The sequence below is a fragment of the Lipophrys pholis genome (assembly GCF_963383615.2).
Source record: "Lipophrys pholis genome assembly, chromosome: 5".
In the NCBI taxonomy this organism is placed as follows: domain Eukaryota; kingdom Metazoa; phylum Chordata; class Actinopteri; order Blenniiformes; family Blenniidae; genus Lipophrys; species Lipophrys pholis.
Window position 1 is genome coordinate 2,575,029 of NC_137628.1, and position 20,950 is coordinate 2,595,978.

The window sequence follows — 20,950 nt, forward strand, 5'->3', positions numbered from 1 at the left end:
AACTGGCCTCTAATTACATTAAAGATAGTATTACTCCCCAAACATGTGACCTGTTCCCCCAACGTTTGACATTGGAGGTCGCATCTCTTCAGACAAGAAAACTTGTTCGCCGTTTTATTGCTAATGCTAAGCGAGGCTAATGGGCCCCATATTGACGGTATACATCTTCTGCTGATTTTTACCAGCTTGTTCTCAAAATGAGGGCTGCAAGAATTCATCAAGTACCTCAATTACAAAGAATAATTGAGGGATTTCCTTCTGCCTCGAAGCATTGTTTAATTCAATTTTAAGCTCACGTTTTGCACGGACTCTTTTTCATGTGACACACCGCGCTTCCGTCTCAGGCTAAAGTGTTCCCTGCAAAGCAGAGGACCACGGAAGCGTCTTTTGGCGTCGTTTGTGCAGTTTTGCTGTGAAATTAACTCTTGTTAAAGAGTTTATTTCGCTTTGCTTTTCTTTTTCGCCGGCCCACAGCGTGTAAGACCTCCAGGTCCCGGTCCACAGCGTGTAAGACTTCCAGGTCCCGGTCCACAGCGTGTAAGACTTCCAGGTCCCGGTCTACAGTGTGTAAGACTTCCAGGTCCCGGTCCACAGCGTGTAAGACTTCCAGGTCCCGGTCTACAGTGTGTAAGACTTCCAGGTCCCGGTCCACAGCCACGCATTTCTGTTGAAACGTATTTGTTAGAGTCTGAATGTGATGTTGCACAATTTACAGGCAGTGTTCATAAATCAGTAATATTATTTTTACACACTTAGAAAAGATAAGTGGGAAGCAATTTTATTTATTTTTAATGAAAGTTTTGACTGAAACCTTTTCCTACTATGCATAAAATGCATGCAATGTCATTTTTTTTCTTAAAGGGGAAACAAACTTGTTATTAAATGATCTGTCTTGTATATTTATAATTGGACTTTAATTAAGCAAAAGTATGTTTTATCCTCCTACTTGATTAATCAATGGAATATTCAGTAGAATACTCCCCACTGCTCCCTAATACTGCAGCCTCACTCAAAATAGTCACCTATATGCTAAGCTAGGCTAACCAGCTCAAAATCAGGATGATGTGTGGCCGCAGTCTTTTGCTCACATGAGAAGCCTCCCCCCCATCCCCCCCGTCTCTAATGCTAAGCTACGTAGCTATACTGCCACAAAAGATGTGCTGCGCTCGTCGAAACCAGCCAGATGTGAAATGTGGCGTCCGTCCTCTCATCAGAGGATAAAGCTTCTGAAAATGCGAGTTTATTTTCTCAATGTCCAGCTGGTAATGCTAAGCTAACTAGCCCCGGTTTGCTTCTCTCTGCTCGCGGGAAAAGAAAGCGTATTTATCAAACACTTAGCGTGTTCGTTTGGTGTCTAATCTCTGATTTTTGACAACTTAAGTGTCTTTTGCCAATTCCCTTAATGTCCAATATCTGATGCTAAGCTAACAGGCCCAAACTGGTACAACAGTCGGGATCTCGTCAGAAAAGCATCTTTGACTATCTTCTATCTACGTTTTCTATCTAAATAAAGCTAACTGGCTAAAGTTGAGTGTCTGTTTGCTAATATTAGCTCACTCACCTCAAATTGACCTGAACGCTGGCGTCCGTCTTCCACTGGACAAAACAAAGCGACCTATTCCTTTAAGGACCCGGCCTTCACTCTGCTCATTACTCCGCCTCGCGCCATCGACAGGTGCTTCTTGGCCCAGGCCAAGTTATAGACCTTGTACCAAGACCATTTACATTAAAAAAAAAAAACCTACCCGATTTTGTGTCTTGCTCAAGGACTCTTCAGCAGGATGGATGTTTGCTGACGTGCGCTTGAACCGACGTCCTTGAGTTGAAGGACAGACTCTGATGCTCCTGCCTGTTTTTCCCTTTTTGGATCCACCCTCGAACACACTCGTCTTCTCTTTACTGACACGCAGCAGGAACATTTCTGAAGCAAACCGACACAAACACGGGAGGTTTAAAACCGACACAGGCAGACGAAGCAAAGCAACCGTGGGTCGAGGAGTTTCCTTCAGTCGCAAGGTTGCAGGTTTGATCCCACATTTTGTCTCGACATATTCTCTAATCATCAGACCTTGGAATCATCTCAACATGTAAAGTAAATGAGTTGACACTTCCAATTGGAAAACTGCTGCAACTTTCAGTCACTTCTGGAAATATGAGGTGGAAGAGACGACTACTGCACCGCGACGCAAGGGCCAATCGTGTAAATGTCACTCCACAAATGCCAAAGCCACAGCAAGAATGAATAAACCTCAACATGAATACAAAAGCCAACGTGATCACAAAAGAAGGAACATTAATGGACAGCCACAAACAGAAACGCTGAAGCCAAAAACCTTAGAGAAAAGGTTAACAAATGGAAAATACAGCCGAAGTTCATAAAAGCAAAAGCCATGGCACAATTACAAAAGTGAAGACAAATGCAATGACGAACTGCGCAGCGACAAATGACAAATGGATTTGTCATTTGTCGCTGCGCAGTTCGTCTAACATCTAACATTTATGGCTAACATCATAAATTACAAAAGCTGCAACTTAACTCCCAAAGCCATCAGCTTCAAAGTAAAAACCAACAGCACAACTGCAGAAGTGAAGACAGTCTGTCCTCTCTCTCCTGGGCTTGTTTCAACTTTTTAAAAAGTGTGTTGCTCCAACCAGCCAATCAGAATTCAAACCCTATATGGTGTCATGGGGGGTTCAGCCAATCCCAATCAAGGTGGGCTCCTCCCTTTGACTCCTCCCACAATTAGGCAGCTCTGCTCTGGCACATGGCACCACGAGAGGAAGTACTTCCTCCTCTTCCCAAGATGGGCATGTGTGGGCGGAGCCAGTCCAGCTCACACAGACACAGCAGATTCTGAATGCAGCTCCTATGATCCAATATTCAAATGGAGGAGAATCAAGGAAAAGCTGGATTTGGGGCAATAAACTTTGAATAAAATGTTTTTGGACCGACAAGACCATGTGAAAGTTTTGAAAAGCTGGAGAATATGACCCCTTTAAATGAAGAAGATCTTCTCCACGCCGTTGTTTGGTATGAAAATCCAGCAGATCTGCAGTTTGTGAAACACTCAGACCAACAACCAGAGTTCAGAGTCTTCATCATTCAGCTGCTCATCTTCACCTCGTCTACATATTTAACACACACACACACACACACACACACACACACACACACACACACACACACACACACACACACACACACACACACACACACACACGCACTTAAACATAATGGCAAACACATTTATTTATTAAAGACCTGTTTGATTTAATTGGCTCATTTCACAGTCTAGTGGGTCTGACCAGAATCACTCACACACACACACACACACACACACACACACACACACACACACACACACACACACACACACACGGATTATGACTCAGGCCTGCGCAAAGTTACACAAAACAAAATTCAAGTCATATTTTTGTTGAAAATTTCTTTCCATGCAATAAACTTATGACAGTTTTTACTTCTTCTCACTCCTTTTCGAATACTCTCTGACGATGTTTTTCTTGATTTATTTTATTTTATTACTGTTATTCATTTATTTATTATTTGAGAGGAAAACTTTGTTGTTAATTTTCTTTTCTTTTTTTCTTATTGTTTTCGTATTCGAAATAAACATTTCAATCAATCAATCAATCCCATATGAATTGATATATATATATATATATGATCAATTGAAATGCATGTTTTTGATGACTCTCACCTCTCACTCTGTGATTTACTGAATCTGCAGCGCCATGTGGTTTTAATGTTGAGAGTTAAACACTGAAGCTTCTCAGCACTTTTGTGGCTCGGACACGCTGACACGAAAATGATCGGGTGTGTTAGCAGAAATTTTGATTCACTCAAATACTGCAATTTGTGCCACCGTATAATGTACAAATGAGTAATAATACCGTTTAAAAACTATGTCTTATAAAAAGTGTTAAATGTAAATCAGACCTGGAATATATGGAAAAATAACAATAAATGTAAATATAAACTATAATAATAAAGTGTTCAGAAATAGGCATCTTTTTGATTGATAATAAATATGAGTATGGAATTAAAAAAGAAAACAGGCACATTGTCCTGCTTTCAACCTTAAACTGGGAGTTGGCATGAGTTACATAGAGTGACTTGGTTCACATTCGAAACTTTAAGAATCCCTGTTTTAATCCATACTCAGTGCCGTTTGATTAACGGTACAATGGCTGAGCGATTAATGGAAAGTCAAATCACGATGTGAGATGGTAAGATTTGCTAATTCCAAAGCAGTTTCAGAAAAACAAAACATTGCAATTCAATATTTTTCCCCAAATCTCACATCATTCTCCTCAAAACCTGCCCACAAATGAGACTTTTTGTCTTTTTTTCAATTGGACGTTTCCATAAATGGCCACAGGGAGATGAAAACATGTTGGTATTCAAACAGTTTTCACACACAGACGGAACAGAAAATAGTGCAATGCTCATAGCAGGCCTGTAGAGGCGCTGTCACGCCACCAAACACAGGCGTCATGAAGCAGATTAAAGCACAAACTGGTAAATCACAGATGGACGAGTGAAGAAAAGTTAAATGAAATGAAAAAAAAATACAAAAAATTTTAGAAAATGTGCTGTTAAAGCCAGAAACGAGCTCAGTGGCTCCCGGAGCCTGAAAATAAGCTTTTAAGGTTGTGTTGTTGGTTGACATGTTTACCGTGAAAACTTTGACTTTGTACTGGTAGAACATCTAAACAGCCTCTTGAGCTCCGCTCATACTTTTCCATCTGTTTCCTTGACGCTGTTGTGAACGATTGAAAGTTCTGTGTCGAGGTTGTGTGTGCCGTGAAGCAATTTACATTCCTAACGCTAGGGGGCGTCGGGTTTCCGAAGGATCTGTCGCGGAATCACGTGAAACCGTCGCTGAGCGGCACGAGGTGGTCGTACTGACTGTTCTTACGTCTTTAGTCAGACGCTCCTCAACTTAGTAAGTTTTCATGAGAAATAAGCAAAATATTTCAGCACGACCTTAAATTGACCTTTAGGCCCCCGTTCACACCACGACGTTGAAAATGGGTCAGACTTCTCGACCACGCTGCTCATATGCACGGCAGCCGTAGTAACTAGTATTTCTGCACATGCTCAGTAGAGACAATCAGAACAAAGCTTCCTCCAGAGTGTCACGACTCCCAGTCCAGATTCTCCTGGGACTTGGTAGCTTTATTTTGACAGTCACCGTCCATTCTAATTGTCCATTAGAATGTCTCTGTTCTCCAATTGCCATTGTTTAGAGCATGTTGGTCTCTGCTGCGCGTGTGTGCGTTTTCATTACAAAAACAACCAACAGCGCCCACTAGTGGCCCAACATGCTAACTACATTGTTGTCACCATGCAAACAGGCGTCGTTTTCAAAACATCGCAATGTAAATACAAGACTTTTCTAAAACGAAAACCCCCAAAAACATTGTGTTTTCACCTGAAAACGTCACCGTAGTCTCGTGACTTTTGCGTTTGTGTCATTGGTTTTTTTTAACGTCTTCTACTGCTGCGACGTATCGAGGTGAAGAAGCCGAGACGATGCAGGGACAGAGACGCTGCCAGAGACACGCTGTCTTATTCACGGCTCACGAGGAAATCCAGCGAGTAGCTTCAGATTAGCTATTAGCTGCAGGGTTAGGAGGAGATTTCAGCAGACAAAAGGTTTCTGGGGTTTTTTTTTTTTTTTTTTGGAGCGTTTTCTTCAAACTGAGCTCGGTAGATTCACATTTCCTCAAAAGCAGACACACGTATGGCGGAGCTGTCTGGACTCGGACGTCTTCAACGTTGAATTCGATACGATGCTCGACCTTTCGAGAGAGGAAGGAAGAGAGGGCGAGAGGGAGGGAAGGCAGGGTGTTAGAGAGCGAGTGAGTGAGCGAGAGGAGGAGGAGGAGGAGGAGGAGGAGGAGGAGGAGGAGGAGGAGGAATGATGCAGCGCACAAAGCACCAGAGCAGCAGGTTGCTATAACAACAGCACCTTAGTGGGTCCATCTCCGTCTCTCTCCTCTCCCTCTCTGATCACCCTCTCATCGTTTGCTCCCCGCTGTCATTTGGCGCGCTATGCCTTTCCATCAAGCCACCGATCGCCTGTTTTTCAACCCCCCCCCCCCCCCCGACCTCCTCCTCTTCCTCCTCCTCCTCCTCCTCTTCTTCATCTTCATGTTCTGGTAGCTCCTCCACTCCAAGGAAAAAAAGACCATCTGCCTGACAAATTAACCCCTTCTTCCTCCTCTGGAGTGTCTCTTTCTCTAACCTTTGTCTGTGTGTGTGTGTGTGTGTGTGTGTGTGTGTGTGTGTGTGTGTGTGTGTGTGTGTGTGTGTGTGTGTGTGTGTGTGTGTGTGTGTGTGTGTGTGTGTGTGTGTGTGTGTGTGTGTGTGTGTGTGTGTGTGTGTGTGTGTGTGTGTGTGTGTGTGTGTGTGTGTGTGTGTGTGTGTGTGTGTGTGTGTGTGTGTGTGTGTGTGCTGCTCGAGCAGCCAGAGGAGCAGTCAGCAGGTGTTTGTGTCAGGGAAAACACAGCGGAGATGAAAACAAGCGCCTCTTCTCTCTTGCTCTCGTCTTTGCTCTTTTACATCCACCTCATCTCCACCGATGCTCTTTTTCTCTCCTCCCTCTCTTCTCTCCTCCCTCTCTTCTCTCCTCCCTCTCGCTAAGCACTCCAGCTTGATTAAACTACTCACACAAATTCTTTGTCTCTCACCTCTCCGTGTCTCAAACCCCCCACCCCCTCCCCCACCCCCACCCCCACCCCGCAAACACTCTTCCCTCACCGCCGCTCGTTCGCCTCAACAGAAAGAAGGTATTTCACTGCCGCGACTGTCAAACAAATAAAAATATTGTCGGGTTACGTTTGCGGCGCTTGACAGGTGTATTACAGCAATTCACAGGTGTAATTAGATTGCTAATTGTGCTAAAAAGAAACAAATGATTAATTAGCAGCAGCTAATGTGAAGTATTTTGCAGCAGCCTGGCAGTTATGTCATTCATCCTGTCACCGTCCCTCCGGCTGTGGCGAGCTGATTCAGGCAGCAGCCACAGGCCGAACCGCCACAGACCGAACCAACGCAGGCCGAACCAACGCAGGCCGAACCAACGCAGGCTGAATTTACAACGCAGACCACGCAGACTGAACCAAGTCAGGCCGAACCAAGTCAGGCCGAACCAAGTCAGGCCGAACCAAGTCAGGCCGAACCAAGTCAGGCCGAACCAACGCAGGCCGAACCAACGCAGGCCGAACCAACGCAGGCCGAACCAACGCAGGCCGAACCAAGTCAGGCCGAACCAACGCAGGCTGAACCGCCGCGAATTTACCAACGCAGGCCGACCTGTCGGAGGCCGAACGATCGTCCTCCTCCGTCTGTCTGCGCCTCTTTGTTCAAATCCAACGTCTCATTAGGAAGGTTCAACGAGGTGTGTGTGTGTGTGTGTGTGTGTGTGTGTGTGTGTGTGTGTGTGTGTGTGTGTGTGTGTGTGTGTGTGTGTGTGTGTGTGTGTGTGTGTGTGTGTGCTACGGTTCACACCACCTGGATAATTATGGGAGTTTTTATAGGTGGGCTTTGAAAGACGAGTCTGTTATTATCAACATGAGTCACTGGCATTTAGGGAAAGCCTGTGTAACACACACACACACACACACACACACACACACACACACACACACACACACACACACACACACACACACACACACGCACGCGGGCATGCAGACACACATAAACAAACATACAGACTTACACATGCACACATACACACAAAGGCAGACACAAACCCACACAGCAGACCTGAATTATTTAAACCCATTGATTGCAGGACCGCACACACACACACACACACACACACACACACACACACACACACACACACACACACACGGCGGATGAAGCCGTGTCGTGACAGTGGAGATGTGTGTTTTCCTGGGCTTTTCTCACTTGTTCCTTTAATGTCTACGCAAGATTTTGAGTTTGAGACAGACACACACACACACACACACACACACACACACACACACACACACACACACACACAGACACGCAGACAGATGTACGCACACACTGTAGTTTTGGCTGTCAATACCAACAGTGTTTATCATGTCATAAAGATAATTAGGCTGACTGTCAGTCATTGCAGAGAACAGAGGAGGAAGTCAACCTGACAGCCCCACCCCGACACACACACACACACACACACACACACACACACACACACACACACACACACACACACACACACACACACACACACAAAACCACTGAAAACACACATTCACACTTCAGTAAACCAAGAAAGTCAAAAAAGGATTATTTGTGTGTGTGTGTGTGTGTGTGTGTGTGTGTGTGTGTGTGTGTGTGTGTGTGTGTGTGTGTGTGTGTGTGTGTGTGTGTGTGTGTGTGTGTGTGTGTGTGTGTGTGTGTGTGTGTGTGTGTGTGTGTGTGTGTGTGTGTGTGTGTGTGTCTCTCTCCTCCAGCTTGAATGGGTCCACCTCCGGGTCAGAATACAATCTGAATATATTTTGTCTGTCGTTCCATCTGAATAACAAAGAGCCGAGCGTGCGTTTGCACACACGCGTGTATCGCCGGCGCCTCCTTTGTGCGTTTGACTCCTTCACATGTGACAGCCGACAGTGTGGATTTTACAAAACATTTTGCCGCTTCTGAGCCACCGTTTTCTCTCGCTCCTCTCTTTTGTTTCGTCTTCTCACCGCGGGCCGTTTGAAATGCTAATGCGCAGGAAACGCGCACCGTTTGAATAAGTCGCGTATAAATGGCTCTCGTTGGCCGACACGTGAGCTTTCGCGTTGAACAAAACGATACGTGTCCATTTCTTCGCCTTTTCTGTGCCGTTGAACCGTCGGAGCCACGAATGATGATCCGAGCTTCGTGCTAAAATCAATATTTTTAACAATTTTTTCACTTCATGGAGGAAATCTCGCTGCTTTCAAAAACATTCAGTTAAAGTTCTGTGTGCTTCTTCAAGAGTCCCTCATTCATGAAAATAAAAGCGAATCAGTGGCAGACATTTTTTATTTATTTTTTTATTATTTAGAAGTGAAGCTTTTGATTGAACATCATCTATTTTTTGTGTGAATCTCACTCCTGCTCAGATTCATGTGGGAGCGTGAAATTCGTACCCTGGGAACCTTTCATAAATGAGGTCCCTGTTTCCCATCCGTCATTTTAATAGCATTCGCTATTCCTCTGCCAACTTCATTAGGGATCGAAATTAACCGGAGTTAAGAGTGAAATTGAGACGGAGAGTTTATTAAATTGCTCTGAAATTGCACAGAAACCTAAATTATGACGCACTCTACTCTTTTTTTTTTTTTTTTCTTCTTCTTCTTGGTAGTTGCACATTTGAATTATTTACCTCCGTCTTTCGCTTCCTTTGTTCCTCGGTGGAGGCGATCAGCTGGCAGCTCGGGATTGTTACCAGTTGGGAAATCCCGTTTCCCAGTTAATACAGTCACTTTCTATTTGTGTCGTCAGACAAAATGTCTCACAAGTGAAAGACAAACAAAATCAAAAGGTGGAACATTGTCTGTGTTTCTGTTGGGGAGCAGAAGAACTGAAGATGTTCTGAACCATTTGCAGATTGATGATCTCGTGTTCTAGATGCTACTTAAGTAAACTTTAAAGAATGTGAGTTCCCGCCTCTGATATTCGACTATTTTTACCAATTTTTTGTTGCCGAGGTCGACTGGTCAACAAATAAGTGGTATTTAAGTAAGTGGTGGGGAGTGTGTGTACTCTTCCCACCTCTGCCGCCACACGTTGTATTTCCAGCCGAGAAATGATAAAAGTATCATTACTGCACTGAGCTGAAAGCCCTTTATCATCAATTCGACACAATTGTGAGCTGCTCAGAGAAAATACCCCCAACTGACAATTACACAGCAGAGTTATTCCCGTCAGCGCCGCCACGTGAGAACAGTTCCTAACGTGTCCACTCGCTTTATTTTGAGGGTTTGAGGTGAAACCCAAGAGGCATTTTTGGAGTTCTGTTGTCTGCGGTCGGTCGGCTCCGTAGAAGGTTTGGTGTCCGTCACTCGGTCTGGGTTTGTGCCCCCCCCACCATGCCCCCCTCCGCTCCCACCCAGGTCTATGACAGTGATTACCGTCACCGGCAGCCACCCTGTCGTTATCTCGTCTGGGCTCCGGCAGAGACACTGAGACGTTAAGTCCTGCACGCTGCCGCTGCTACAGTAAGATTGGGGTGACGATGTGCAGCTTATCTGCTCTCTGGCCGATGGTGTGATGGGGGGGGGACACTGCAGCTCCTTCTTTTATCTGTTACTCTTTGTGCAGAAAACCACCTGTGCACACGGAGCTGCTGGCTTACTGCCGCGTTGCCTGTTTACACGCGTGCAGATGAGTTATGCAGGTCGCAAAAGACTGGAATGGTTTTTCAGTTGATATAATGCAAAGTCCAAACCTGACGGTGAAGATTAGAATTCTACCTTTTGGATTGAGGGCGGCACGGCGGAGCAGTGGGTAGCACGGCGGAGTAGCGGGTAGCGCGGCGGAGCAGCGGGTAGCACGGCGGAGCAGTGGGTAGCACGGCGGAGTAGCGGGTAGCGCGGCGGAGTAGCGGGTAGCACGGTGGAGCAGTGGGTAGCACTCTGGCCACCCATTGAAAAGACCAATCACCCACTTGTTTGTCTGAAAAGTAAAAATGCAAAACCTTTGTAGCGTTTTGGGTGTCTCTTTACACGACTACATAACTTTTTGGAAAGGGCTCCCAAGGGTTGAACTTTTAGAAAACGATCTGACTCTTTTAAAACGGGCAAAAATGAGACTTTCTGAAAACGCTTGGGCTCCGTCTCCTTGCAGACGGTGGAAACGCTGCTTCTGCACATCCACTATTACCTGCAGAACAATGTTCATGACTCCCAGTCCATATTCTCCTGGGACTTGGTAGTTTTATTTTGACAGTCATTGTAATAACAATCCAACTTCGTCGTCTGTCCACGAGAATGTCTGTGTTCTCCCTTTAATGTTTACAGCAGATTGTTCTCTGCTGCCTGTGTGGGTGGTTTCATTACAAGAACAAACAACGGCACCAACTAGTGGCCCAATATGACAACGTCATTTTCAAAACGTTACCATATAAATGTGAAACTTTTAGGAAATGAAAATGGAAAAACTATGCATTTTGGCGTGAACTGTCATGTGAACAGGGCCTCAGACTCATTGGTAATTATTATTAATATATAATGTAATACAGCAGATGCAGGGATGGACTTACTGGTATGAACCTTTTATAACTGCTTCATTAGAAATGTCACACAACCGTCTGTCATATTAGTACATTTCATTGTTTACACAAAAGTGTAAAACACACTTTTGTGCCATTTTCTCATTCTAAAATACATTGTATATCATTAAACTGCCCCAAAAGTGACACGTTTATACCGTTTATACCTTAAAAATGTGTCTTGTTTGGGTAAATATATCACTGGATGTCCTCCAATGATTAGTTTCATGCTCCAGAGCAACAACGTCCTGCTGTAAATTGTACAGTTCACTGAATATAACATAAAGCAGATGTTTTGTTTGCACCGGGGTTTGTTTGTGTCCAGTGGTTTGTTCATGAACATTTCTTACACTTTCAAACTGTGATAACCGTGTTTGCAGGCTCTGCAGATTCGAAATGGCGTAATTTCATATTTTAAAGAATAGCAAATGCAATCAATTCATAAAAGCAGCACCTCCGATCTGAAATATTAATGATGTTCTTGTGTTTGTCATCAGTGTGCAGCTAGAAGTTCAGAAGACACATGAATAATTGCAAAGGTTCCTGAAGGGTTGACTGTAGCGTCATTTACTCACTCGTTCATTCATTCATTGAATTTCTGCTCCTTCAGTACCTTCAGCTTTGTTCATCACTCATTGTTTCCCAGATTCAGGAAGTTTTCACTTTAAAACTCTTTGGAGGCAGTAAAAGTGTGTTTCACGCTGTCCTGGTTAAGGTTTATTAATCTGCAGTTCACACATGTTGTGTATGGATCATGTGTCAACCGTGATCTATTGCGGCGGCGCGTTGCGTGGCGGCCGCGCTCCACGGAACCGCTCGTCGCTGTGGTCATTATTTCAGCAAGACTGGGAGTACGATTGATTTGTCGTGGTGATGTTTGGACTTTCAGCACACCTCGCGCCGCCTCTTGACCGTTGTCGGGGTGGCGAACAGGAGCAGCCTCATCGATCGGTCGTTTCCGTCGCTAATCCTCCTGAAAACTTCCTGCGGGGAACACGTCCCCTCTCTTTTTTTGGCCTCCAGTTGTTTGATGGTCCTTGTTTGTCTTGTGTGTTGCAGCTTCAGGAGACCGTGAAGAGGAAACTGGACAGCGCGCGATCGCCCCTCAACGGAGACCAGAACGGCATCTGTGACGGGGGCAGCTACTCGCCGACCACCAAACGGGTTCGGAAGGAGGGCTCCGGCGGTCTGGACTCTCTGACCGGCCTCCCCAACAACAACAACAACAACAATGTGCCCCCCATCTCCCCACTGCACCACCAGATGGACATCAAGCCTTTACTCAGCGGGCCCAACACTTCTACCGGAAACAACACGAGCAACAGCAACGGCACCCACGTGGGCCGCGGTCCAGATGAGCTGGGCAAGAACGGCGGCAGTCACCTGTCGGACATGAAGCTGAACGGCTCGCTGGACCTGGAGGACAGCTTCGGCCTCCTCAAGGACCTGAAGCAGGAGCCGCTGGACGACGGCGGCGGGATGGAGTCGTCCGACCCGCAGTCGCTGTCCAACCAGAACAAGCTGTTCTCCGACATCAACCTGAACGACCAGGAGTGGCAGGAGCTGATCGACGAGCTGGCCAACACCGTGCCCGAGGACGACATGCACGACCTCTTCAACGAGGACTTCGAGGACAAGAAGGAGGCCGAGTTCGGCCGGCCGGCCAACAATCAGACGCCGGGCCCGCAGGAGGCCGCAGGGAACACGGCGGCACCTGGAGGGGCGGCGGCGGCGACACCGGCAGCCGCGCTGCCTCCCCCTCCTCCTCAGCCCCCGCAGGGCGGTCCACAGGTCCCCATGGGCTCCCCACAGGTCAGTGCTGCTCCAACAGGGTCCACATGAGGTCCTGGTACACCTGAATCACACCTGCACATGTGCTCAAAGTCACGATAGTTTCTCTAGAGGTGCAATACTGCATCATTTCAATGTCTTACACACACTTATTTTAATATCTTTCACACGAAAAAGGTGAAAAACTGCCATCAGTCGTTGTTTGGATCTATTTTCCTGAAGGTTTTCACAAATGTATTCCTTTCATCTTCTGCATGTAGTCAGTCGACCTCCCACACTCCAATAAAATCCACTCAGAACTTCCCTTTAATTTTCAAGTCCGAATTTTTCATTTGGATCCTTCAAAATAAGTCACTTCTTCCTTGTACGATTATGTTAGTCTGACCATTTTTAACAAAATATGTCGAAGACTTTTTCAGTTAACTTGTTAAACAACTAACAAACAATCGACCAAAAATCCAACCAACCAACTAATAAACCAAACAACCAACCAACAGCAATGCAGTATAGACCTCCATGCAGAGTTCAAATATAATAATGTGAAACATAACAGACATAAACAGAGAATATAAGTTAAGGCAATGTGAGCTAATATAATCTAAAAAGTAACATATGAATCAAACATATTGAATAGAAACCATCACAATCTCACACCAACCGTATCCCGGACATTCAACAAAGTTTTGGTGAATCGGAAATCTTAACCTTAAGTTATACTTAAACTGTACTCAAATCAGTATTTAATAAAACATTATTGCCCATCATACAGTCAAATCTCTTATGTGTATTTAAAGTGAGTAAAAGCATAAGATTTGTCAGGCTGCGCGATATTAAGTGAACATATATGAACACTGTTGATGGTAACGTCTCTCTGCTGTGTTAACTTATTTACAATGACTAATATACAGCCATCATCCATAACAATAATAGCGGCTGTCTCATGCTGCGTTCGTCTGTTGGGTCGGACCACACAGGTCAGTGTTCACTCGAACCTTCACCAGGACTCGTCTCATTCCCTTCCTTGGACCTTGTTTGATAGATACTGGCCACTGCTGACCACGAACAGCCCACAAGATGCTCTGACTCAGTCGACTCCATCTGATCCTCAGCTTTTCCATTTTGAAGTTTGAGCAGGGACCGGTGACGTGACCCTGTACACTAACAGGTGTCATACAGATCATCAGTGCTTCTAACCGAACTGGACATGAAGCAATCAGCTGATTGGACAAAGTGCAGAAAGGACTTTTCGTTTTGGATATCAGGATGATTTTAATTAAGTTTTATGAAAAAATCCCAGTGAAACTGAGTAAACTATAAACTAATAAATTCAATAGAAGTTTGAAGAACTTTGATAAGTTATTGCACTTGAAAAATATGTAAAGTGATCTGTTTATTTGATAATTGAAGAGTCAAATTGGCGTCATCATACGGTGTACTCCCGGTGGTGACCAATAATGTAAAGGTCAATATGGAATAAATCTAGTTAAAAAAAAAACCCTGACTCAAACTGAGTGTAAATCTTTGACTATGACTGAACATTGGGTGGTTGTTGTTAACTGTTGGGGGGCTGCACAGGGGAACAAGACTCCTCATAAAACCACAAACGCAGGTTTTGAGTGCAGTGTTTTGTTGAGATGAAGCAAACGGACACGGTTTGAGGAGGAGTCTTTTCTTTTCCCTGCTCGCCGTCTTTAGCTGAGCTCAGCTGATGTCCTGCTGGCGCCGTGTTGAAGTGTCCATTTATAGTCTGTGACTCATGGCTTTTTGTTGTGTTGTACTTCCTCTCCCCAGGTGCGCCCCTCCTCGTCGGGCCCTCAGTTTGCCACCACTGCCAATGGGACGCCCCCTCAGCAGCCCCTGCAGCAGTCTCCGGCCGTCGCCATGGCGTCGGGCTCGCCGCTGCACAACTGCGTGGCCCGCTCCCCTCAGACTCCCACCCAGGCTCAGACACAGGCGGTGTCCCGGCCCGGGAACGGATACATGATGAACCCCGGGCCGGGGGTGGGCCAGGCTGGCGCAGGTCCCGGAGCGGCCGGGGTGGCCCCGGGGGGTCAGCCCGTGGGGCCGGTGACGCCCGAGCTGTCTCCGGCGGAGCAGCTGAAGGCGATGGCGCAGCAGCGAGCCAAGCTGCTGCAGCAGAAGCAGCAGCAGCAGCAACAAGCGGCCAACTGGTCGCCGGCGGGCGCCCCCACCAGCCCCTACAACTCCGGACCCTTTAACCAGGACAAACCCAACAGCCCCATGATGTACCCACCGCAAGCCTTTAACGCCCCGCAGGGCCCTCTAGTGGCCGGGATGGCCCCCAACAACGGGCCAAAGGCCCCCATGAACAACTACCTCCCTCACAACCACATGGGCATGATGGGGCAGCAGCAGCCGAACAGCATCAACCAGAACGCTCTGTCCAAGCAGCAGCAGCAGCAGCAGACGGCCGCCATGTTGTCCTACAACAACACCAAGCCGCTGAGCCACTTCAGCGGCGGCGGCGTGGACCACATTGGGCAGAGGATGACTCCGCCCATGGGGGGGAACAGTCAGGTCAAGAACCCCATGATGCCTCCGTACATGGGCGGGGCGGGAGGAGGCGGCGGGGGCCAGGGGGCGGGGCCGGGGCAGACGCAAGGGCCCATCCCGGGGCAGACGGCCCACCTGAGCGAGGAGCAGAAGAGGATGCTGCTGATGAAGCAGAAGGTGTTGAACCAGAACATGAACTACAGCAGCATGCAGCCTCACGGGCAGGTAAGAAAGCCGCTCCGCCTCGCTGGTGAAGCTTCTCTACGTTTGGTTGGTGAAAACAGAAATATCATGAGTGTGGATGAACTGGATGAGGAGTCGGTGTGGATGAGGAGTCGGGGTGGATGAGGAGTCGGGGTGGATGAGCAGATGTCTCAGACGGATCCTGTGACCTTTGGCGATGGGACTTCACAACAGTTTGTGATTGTCAGTCGTTATATTTTCTGGGTCGGTGTTTGTCCACTCGGTTGTTTCAATAACATTAACTAACACTCTTTACAAACTACATGATGGCAAAACTTCAGAAATGCACTCGGTCGATGTATTAAATGTTTATGAAACTTTGATCATCATGAGAGCTCTTCAGAATGTAACCGAGTACTTCTACCAGTAACATGTTTGCGAATTAGAGCCACAAACTGAGAGAAAATAACTCACTGCATGTCTGTGATTTGAGTTAATTCTAAACAGACATATGCACATGGTAGTTTTACTTTAAATCCATTCAGACGTTCAGTATTTAAAGCAGTTGAAATCCTGTCAGATGGTTCGAATATGGTTAAAATGATGCTTCTTTCTAAATTAAAACTTCCACTGTAATAAAGGTACGTGAGCCTCCTGTTGCTCATGACTGGTCAACACTATGAGGAGGACGTTGTGGTTCAGTGTCTTATCCACAGACAGGCATTGAACTGACTAAAATATTAGCCTTGCTTTCAATCAAACGGCATTAACATGTCAGAAAATCAGGAAAGAGGCAGCAAGAAGTGGAAAAGTAATTTGGATGCGATATGAAACGATAATCAAGCAGGAGGAAACCTGATGTGTAAAGTTTTATGCAGATGATCTTGACCGTTATTGCAGACCAGTGTCTGCTTGAAGCTGCTTTCCTCTGCTGCAGAACCAAACAACCAGCCAGTATTTTAAGAACCATCAGCATCAAACAGAACCAGAGGCTTCTGGGAATTATGGTGTGGGTCCCTCCCAAACCCTGCCCCCCCAACCCCTGCCCCCCCCCGAGCTTTAATCTAAACATAATCTAGAGAAGATCTTTGCTCTCTTCTCCGAAACAAATACTCAATAGCTTCAGTCCCCATTTACGTTTCAAGTGAAAACGCATCATTTTTATGTTTCCATGGCAACGGCAGCAGCACAGATAACAGTGCAGTTTGCATGTTGGGCCACTAGTTGGTGCTGTTGTTTGTTTTTGTAATGAAACCACACACACACACATGCAGCAGAGAACAATACACTATAAACATAAACAATGGGAGAACACAGACGTTCTAGTGGACAGGCGAGCAAGTTGGATTGTTAATACGGTGACTGCCAAAATAAAAGTACGGAGGAGGAGAATATGGACCGGGAGTCATGACACTCTTTGGAGGAAACTTTGTTGTTATTGTCCAGCTACTGAGTATGTGCACAACTACTAGTTACTACGGCCGTGGTGAGCAGGAGCAGCGTTTTCAAAAAATTCCACCTTGGAAACCGTTTTTCCAAACAGTTGCATTTCCGTGACTCCAGGCACCGTTGTCATGTGAAAAGGGCTTCAGATTTCTTACCTGCAAAGTAATTTTGAAATTTGCTTTAAATAAAAAAAAAAGAAATGATCAATTAAAAGCACCGACACACTTTTTGCCCAACCGCCATGAGAATATGTTGGACATTTGTGGTTTTAATTTAAATAATCCCGGACTGATCATGGTGCTTCATGGGTTTAGGTCTCGTTCTTCAGTGTGGGGGGGGGGGGGGGTCCGAGACATCTGGAGTGAAAACTAACGAGCAAGGCTGGACTTCTAGTAAATAAGACTCTGGATGGGGATGCTTTGTTGAGGCCTTCACATCAAGAATCCTCTGGATAACTCACAGAGCGTCGATGGCTCTTTTCAAAAAATCTTCCAGAGGTGCAGCCGGGAAGGTAAAATGGCGGTAGTTGCCCCAGCAACAAGCCAGGGCTGGGAATAGGCATCGGAAAATGGCCTGTCGAGAGTGTATTGATGCCTCTGCAACACTAGCAGCACTGATAGCCTCTCTCCCCTCCACACCCCACTCCTCCTCCTCCTCCTCCTCCTCCTCCTCCTCCTCCTCCTCCTCCTCACACAGCAAACACCAAAGCTAAACGGCTCCTTAGCTCATATCCTCAATCTGTCACAGCTGACTGATGGCTCAGATTGAAGCGCTAAGCCGAGCTCGCTGCCGTCGTTACGTGAAGCCCACCTCAGGCGGTGAGTTTTCCTCGCCAGACGCCCGGCGGACAACGGACGGCGGCGTGGGTGGACGGCGTCTTAACAAACGTACACCTAAACGAGTGAAAGCTCGCACTCCTTCTCGTTTGATGGTGTCCTTTCCTCTGATAATACGGCCAGTCAGTCGCCCCCCCCCCCCCCCCCTCCTCCTCCACCCCCAGTGATCTCTGCGTCTCCTCCCTCCCTCCCTCCCTCTGCCAGAGACACTCAGCACCAATAAAGGAGCAGATTTATTAATATGAGGCCTTTGTGGCTGCTGCCTGGAGGCCGTGTGTTTGTGTGTGTGCACATGTATGTTTGAGAGCGCTTCATAGATTTAGGGGGACGGGAAGGGGAGGAGGGGGGAGGCAGAGATTTATCTGAGCGAGCCGAGGAGAAACAGAGAGAGAGAGAGAGAGAGAGAGAGAGAGAGAGAGAGGGGAAGAAAAGGAAAGGAGAAAGGCAAATGGGGAAAGTGAGAGATTTATTGTAGAGCGAGGATGGAGCATATTAAAAAGAAAGTCAAGGGTCTGGAAAGAGAGAAGTAAGTGAACGATGCAGAGCGTCTGAAATGCAAAACACCCTCGATTTGGGCGTGAATTTAGCTCGCCTGTAACGACTCTGTGAACAGTCACTTATCTCAAATCACATGAGCTATAAAACCTGGGAAAATCTGGGAAAAAAATAGCTGTTTTTTCCCCTCTTGTTTTTTGTCAATACGAGCAGAAAATCAACAGTGATGGATGATACTTGAAGGAGCTGCGTCTGATTTTACCCTCGCAGGTCAGCTGTAATGCTGCTCAGACTGCAGAAAGCTGTTATATAATGTTTTCTTATTGCTTTGGAGGAGCATTTCTTCACAAATCCCCGAAATCCACCGACTGAAAGTCCCAGGAGGAGCTGAATTGTGTTTGCTGCAGAGGTGGGTCACGTTAAATTGAAAGCCAACTGGCAATATTTATCAGCCCTTTTTAAAAACAACAACCAAAGAGTCTGGCAATTAGCTCTTTTGGTTTTTTGAGTTTTCCCAACCATCTGTGCCCAAACTGTAGGCGTGGCAGACAAAAAGCTGCAAGAAAATCCTTGTGGTGTCAAGGTCAGCAATCCTCAACATGATGACAACATAACATACGGCAAAGACAACAAACAAACACGTCCAACGATGGAAAGATGCAGCGGCGCTTTAATTTAACTCACAGTGGATCTGAACCGAGTGGAACACACACACACACACACACACACACACACATACAGCCTTTAATACGCACAGTACTTATTGTTTCTAAGTGCTGAACAGCTAACTTTAGCTACATCCACGTTAGCGCTGCGCAATATACCACAAAGTACAGACTGAACTGCGCTTCGAGTATTCTTAAAGATGAGATATCGATCGCGATTGATTTGCAAAAATTGTATTAAATCAGGAGACATCAGCCGCCAGCATCTGCCATCAGAAAGTAATCAGTTACATGCACACCACGCTGCGGCGCAGCAGCTTCGTGGCGTGTTGTTTCCAACGTGTTCTTCAGTTCGCGCCGAGACTCGTTTGGGTGTTTGTTTGTGTTTGTATGAAACGATCCTGGATTGTTTCCTTTGTCTGCATTGGCTGTTTGTACATGAGACTGCATTAGCCTTTGACTGTGTGTGTGTGTGTGTGTGTGTGTGTGTGTGTGTGTGTGTGTGTGTGTGTGTGTGTGTGTGTGTGTGTGTGTGTGTGTGTGTGTGTGTGTGTGTGTAGCCTCACAGGTGGTGCAACAGTATCACTGTCTCTCGGCTCCATCCTCTCCTTCTGTGTGTGTGTGTGTGTGTGTGTGTGTGTGTGTGTGTGTGTGTGTGTGTGTGTGTGTGTGTGTGTGTGTGTGTGTGTGTGTGTGTGTGTGTGTGTGTGTGTGTGTGTGTGTGTGTGTGTAGGCTAATCCAGTTAGCAGCTGCTTGGGGAAACTTCAGCCTCGCTCCTCAAAAGCTCGTTAGTCAAGCTTTAATTGTTGCTCCCTCGCTTTGCATATCACCATGACGCTAATTTATGCCCGTTGTCGCGGTTACCGTCACCACGGCGGTGGATGTCTCGGTGGATGCAGCAGGCGGGGGAAGTGGAGGCCCGGGGTGTGTGTGCGTGTGTGCGTGTGTGTGTGTGTGTGTGTGTGTGTGTACAGTGGTGTGAAGCCAGAGGCTGGTGGGCGGGTCTCCGGGGCCGTCTGAGTGATGATTGGCTGAGAGCAGATTGACGGCTGCTGCCTCGGAGGAGCGGCGCTGCTGTCGGCCTGATGAATCGGAGCGGGAGGTTTGACCGTGTGTGAAGGAGCCATGTGCAGGAGATCGCAGTGTTTTAGCTGAGGAGCACGGAGGAGCCGGATGATAGCCCTGTGAGTCACGACACCAGCCCTCCCCACACACACACACACACACACACACACACACACACACACACACACACACACACACACACACACACACACACACACACACACACACACACACACACACACACACACACACACACACATTCACTCAACAAATAAACAGGCTTTGGAAAAACACCCACAGGCTTTCACACTCCGATAAAGCTTCTGCCGTCTCCACCCCTCCATCGTTCCAGAGGTAAAACCTCTCATCGTGTTCTCTTCATCCTCTTCTGCTGAGGACCTCCACAAGGTCCACACACACACACACACACACACACACACACACACACACACACCCTTCCCTCCACCGTGACACCATTACAGGATCATTTCAGTTTATCGTTTCAGTTTTGTTTTATTAATTTTCTGCAGGCAAACAAACACGAGAGTCAAATTGTTCCCGAAAAGCGTCTCTGTGTGACAGTGGCGTTTCACTGTTGTACACCGGGTGGCAGTATTGAGTCACGTTAACATCCGTCTTTGGCTTGTTTTGGTTGGTAGATGGCGTAAACGTCCTCCTTGCGTGGAA

General features: G+C 46.7%; 1 protein-coding gene across 1 annotated transcript in view; it reads left to right on the forward strand.

Moving 5' to 3' along the window:
* The window catches only part of maml3 (mastermind-like transcriptional coactivator 3), a gene marked incomplete at its 3' end in the record, with an annotated part of 143,661 nt that overhangs the window by 57,749 nt on the left and 64,962 nt on the right, over nt 1-20,950 (forward strand). Inside the window, exons 2-3 of the mRNA XM_080462800.1 lie at nt 12,327-13,079; nt 14,850-15,797. Of these exons, the coding sequence (XP_080318926.1) occupies nt 12,327-13,079; nt 14,850-15,797 (1,701 nt within the window). The remainder of the gene's footprint in view (nt 1-12,326; nt 13,080-14,849; nt 15,798-20,950) is intronic.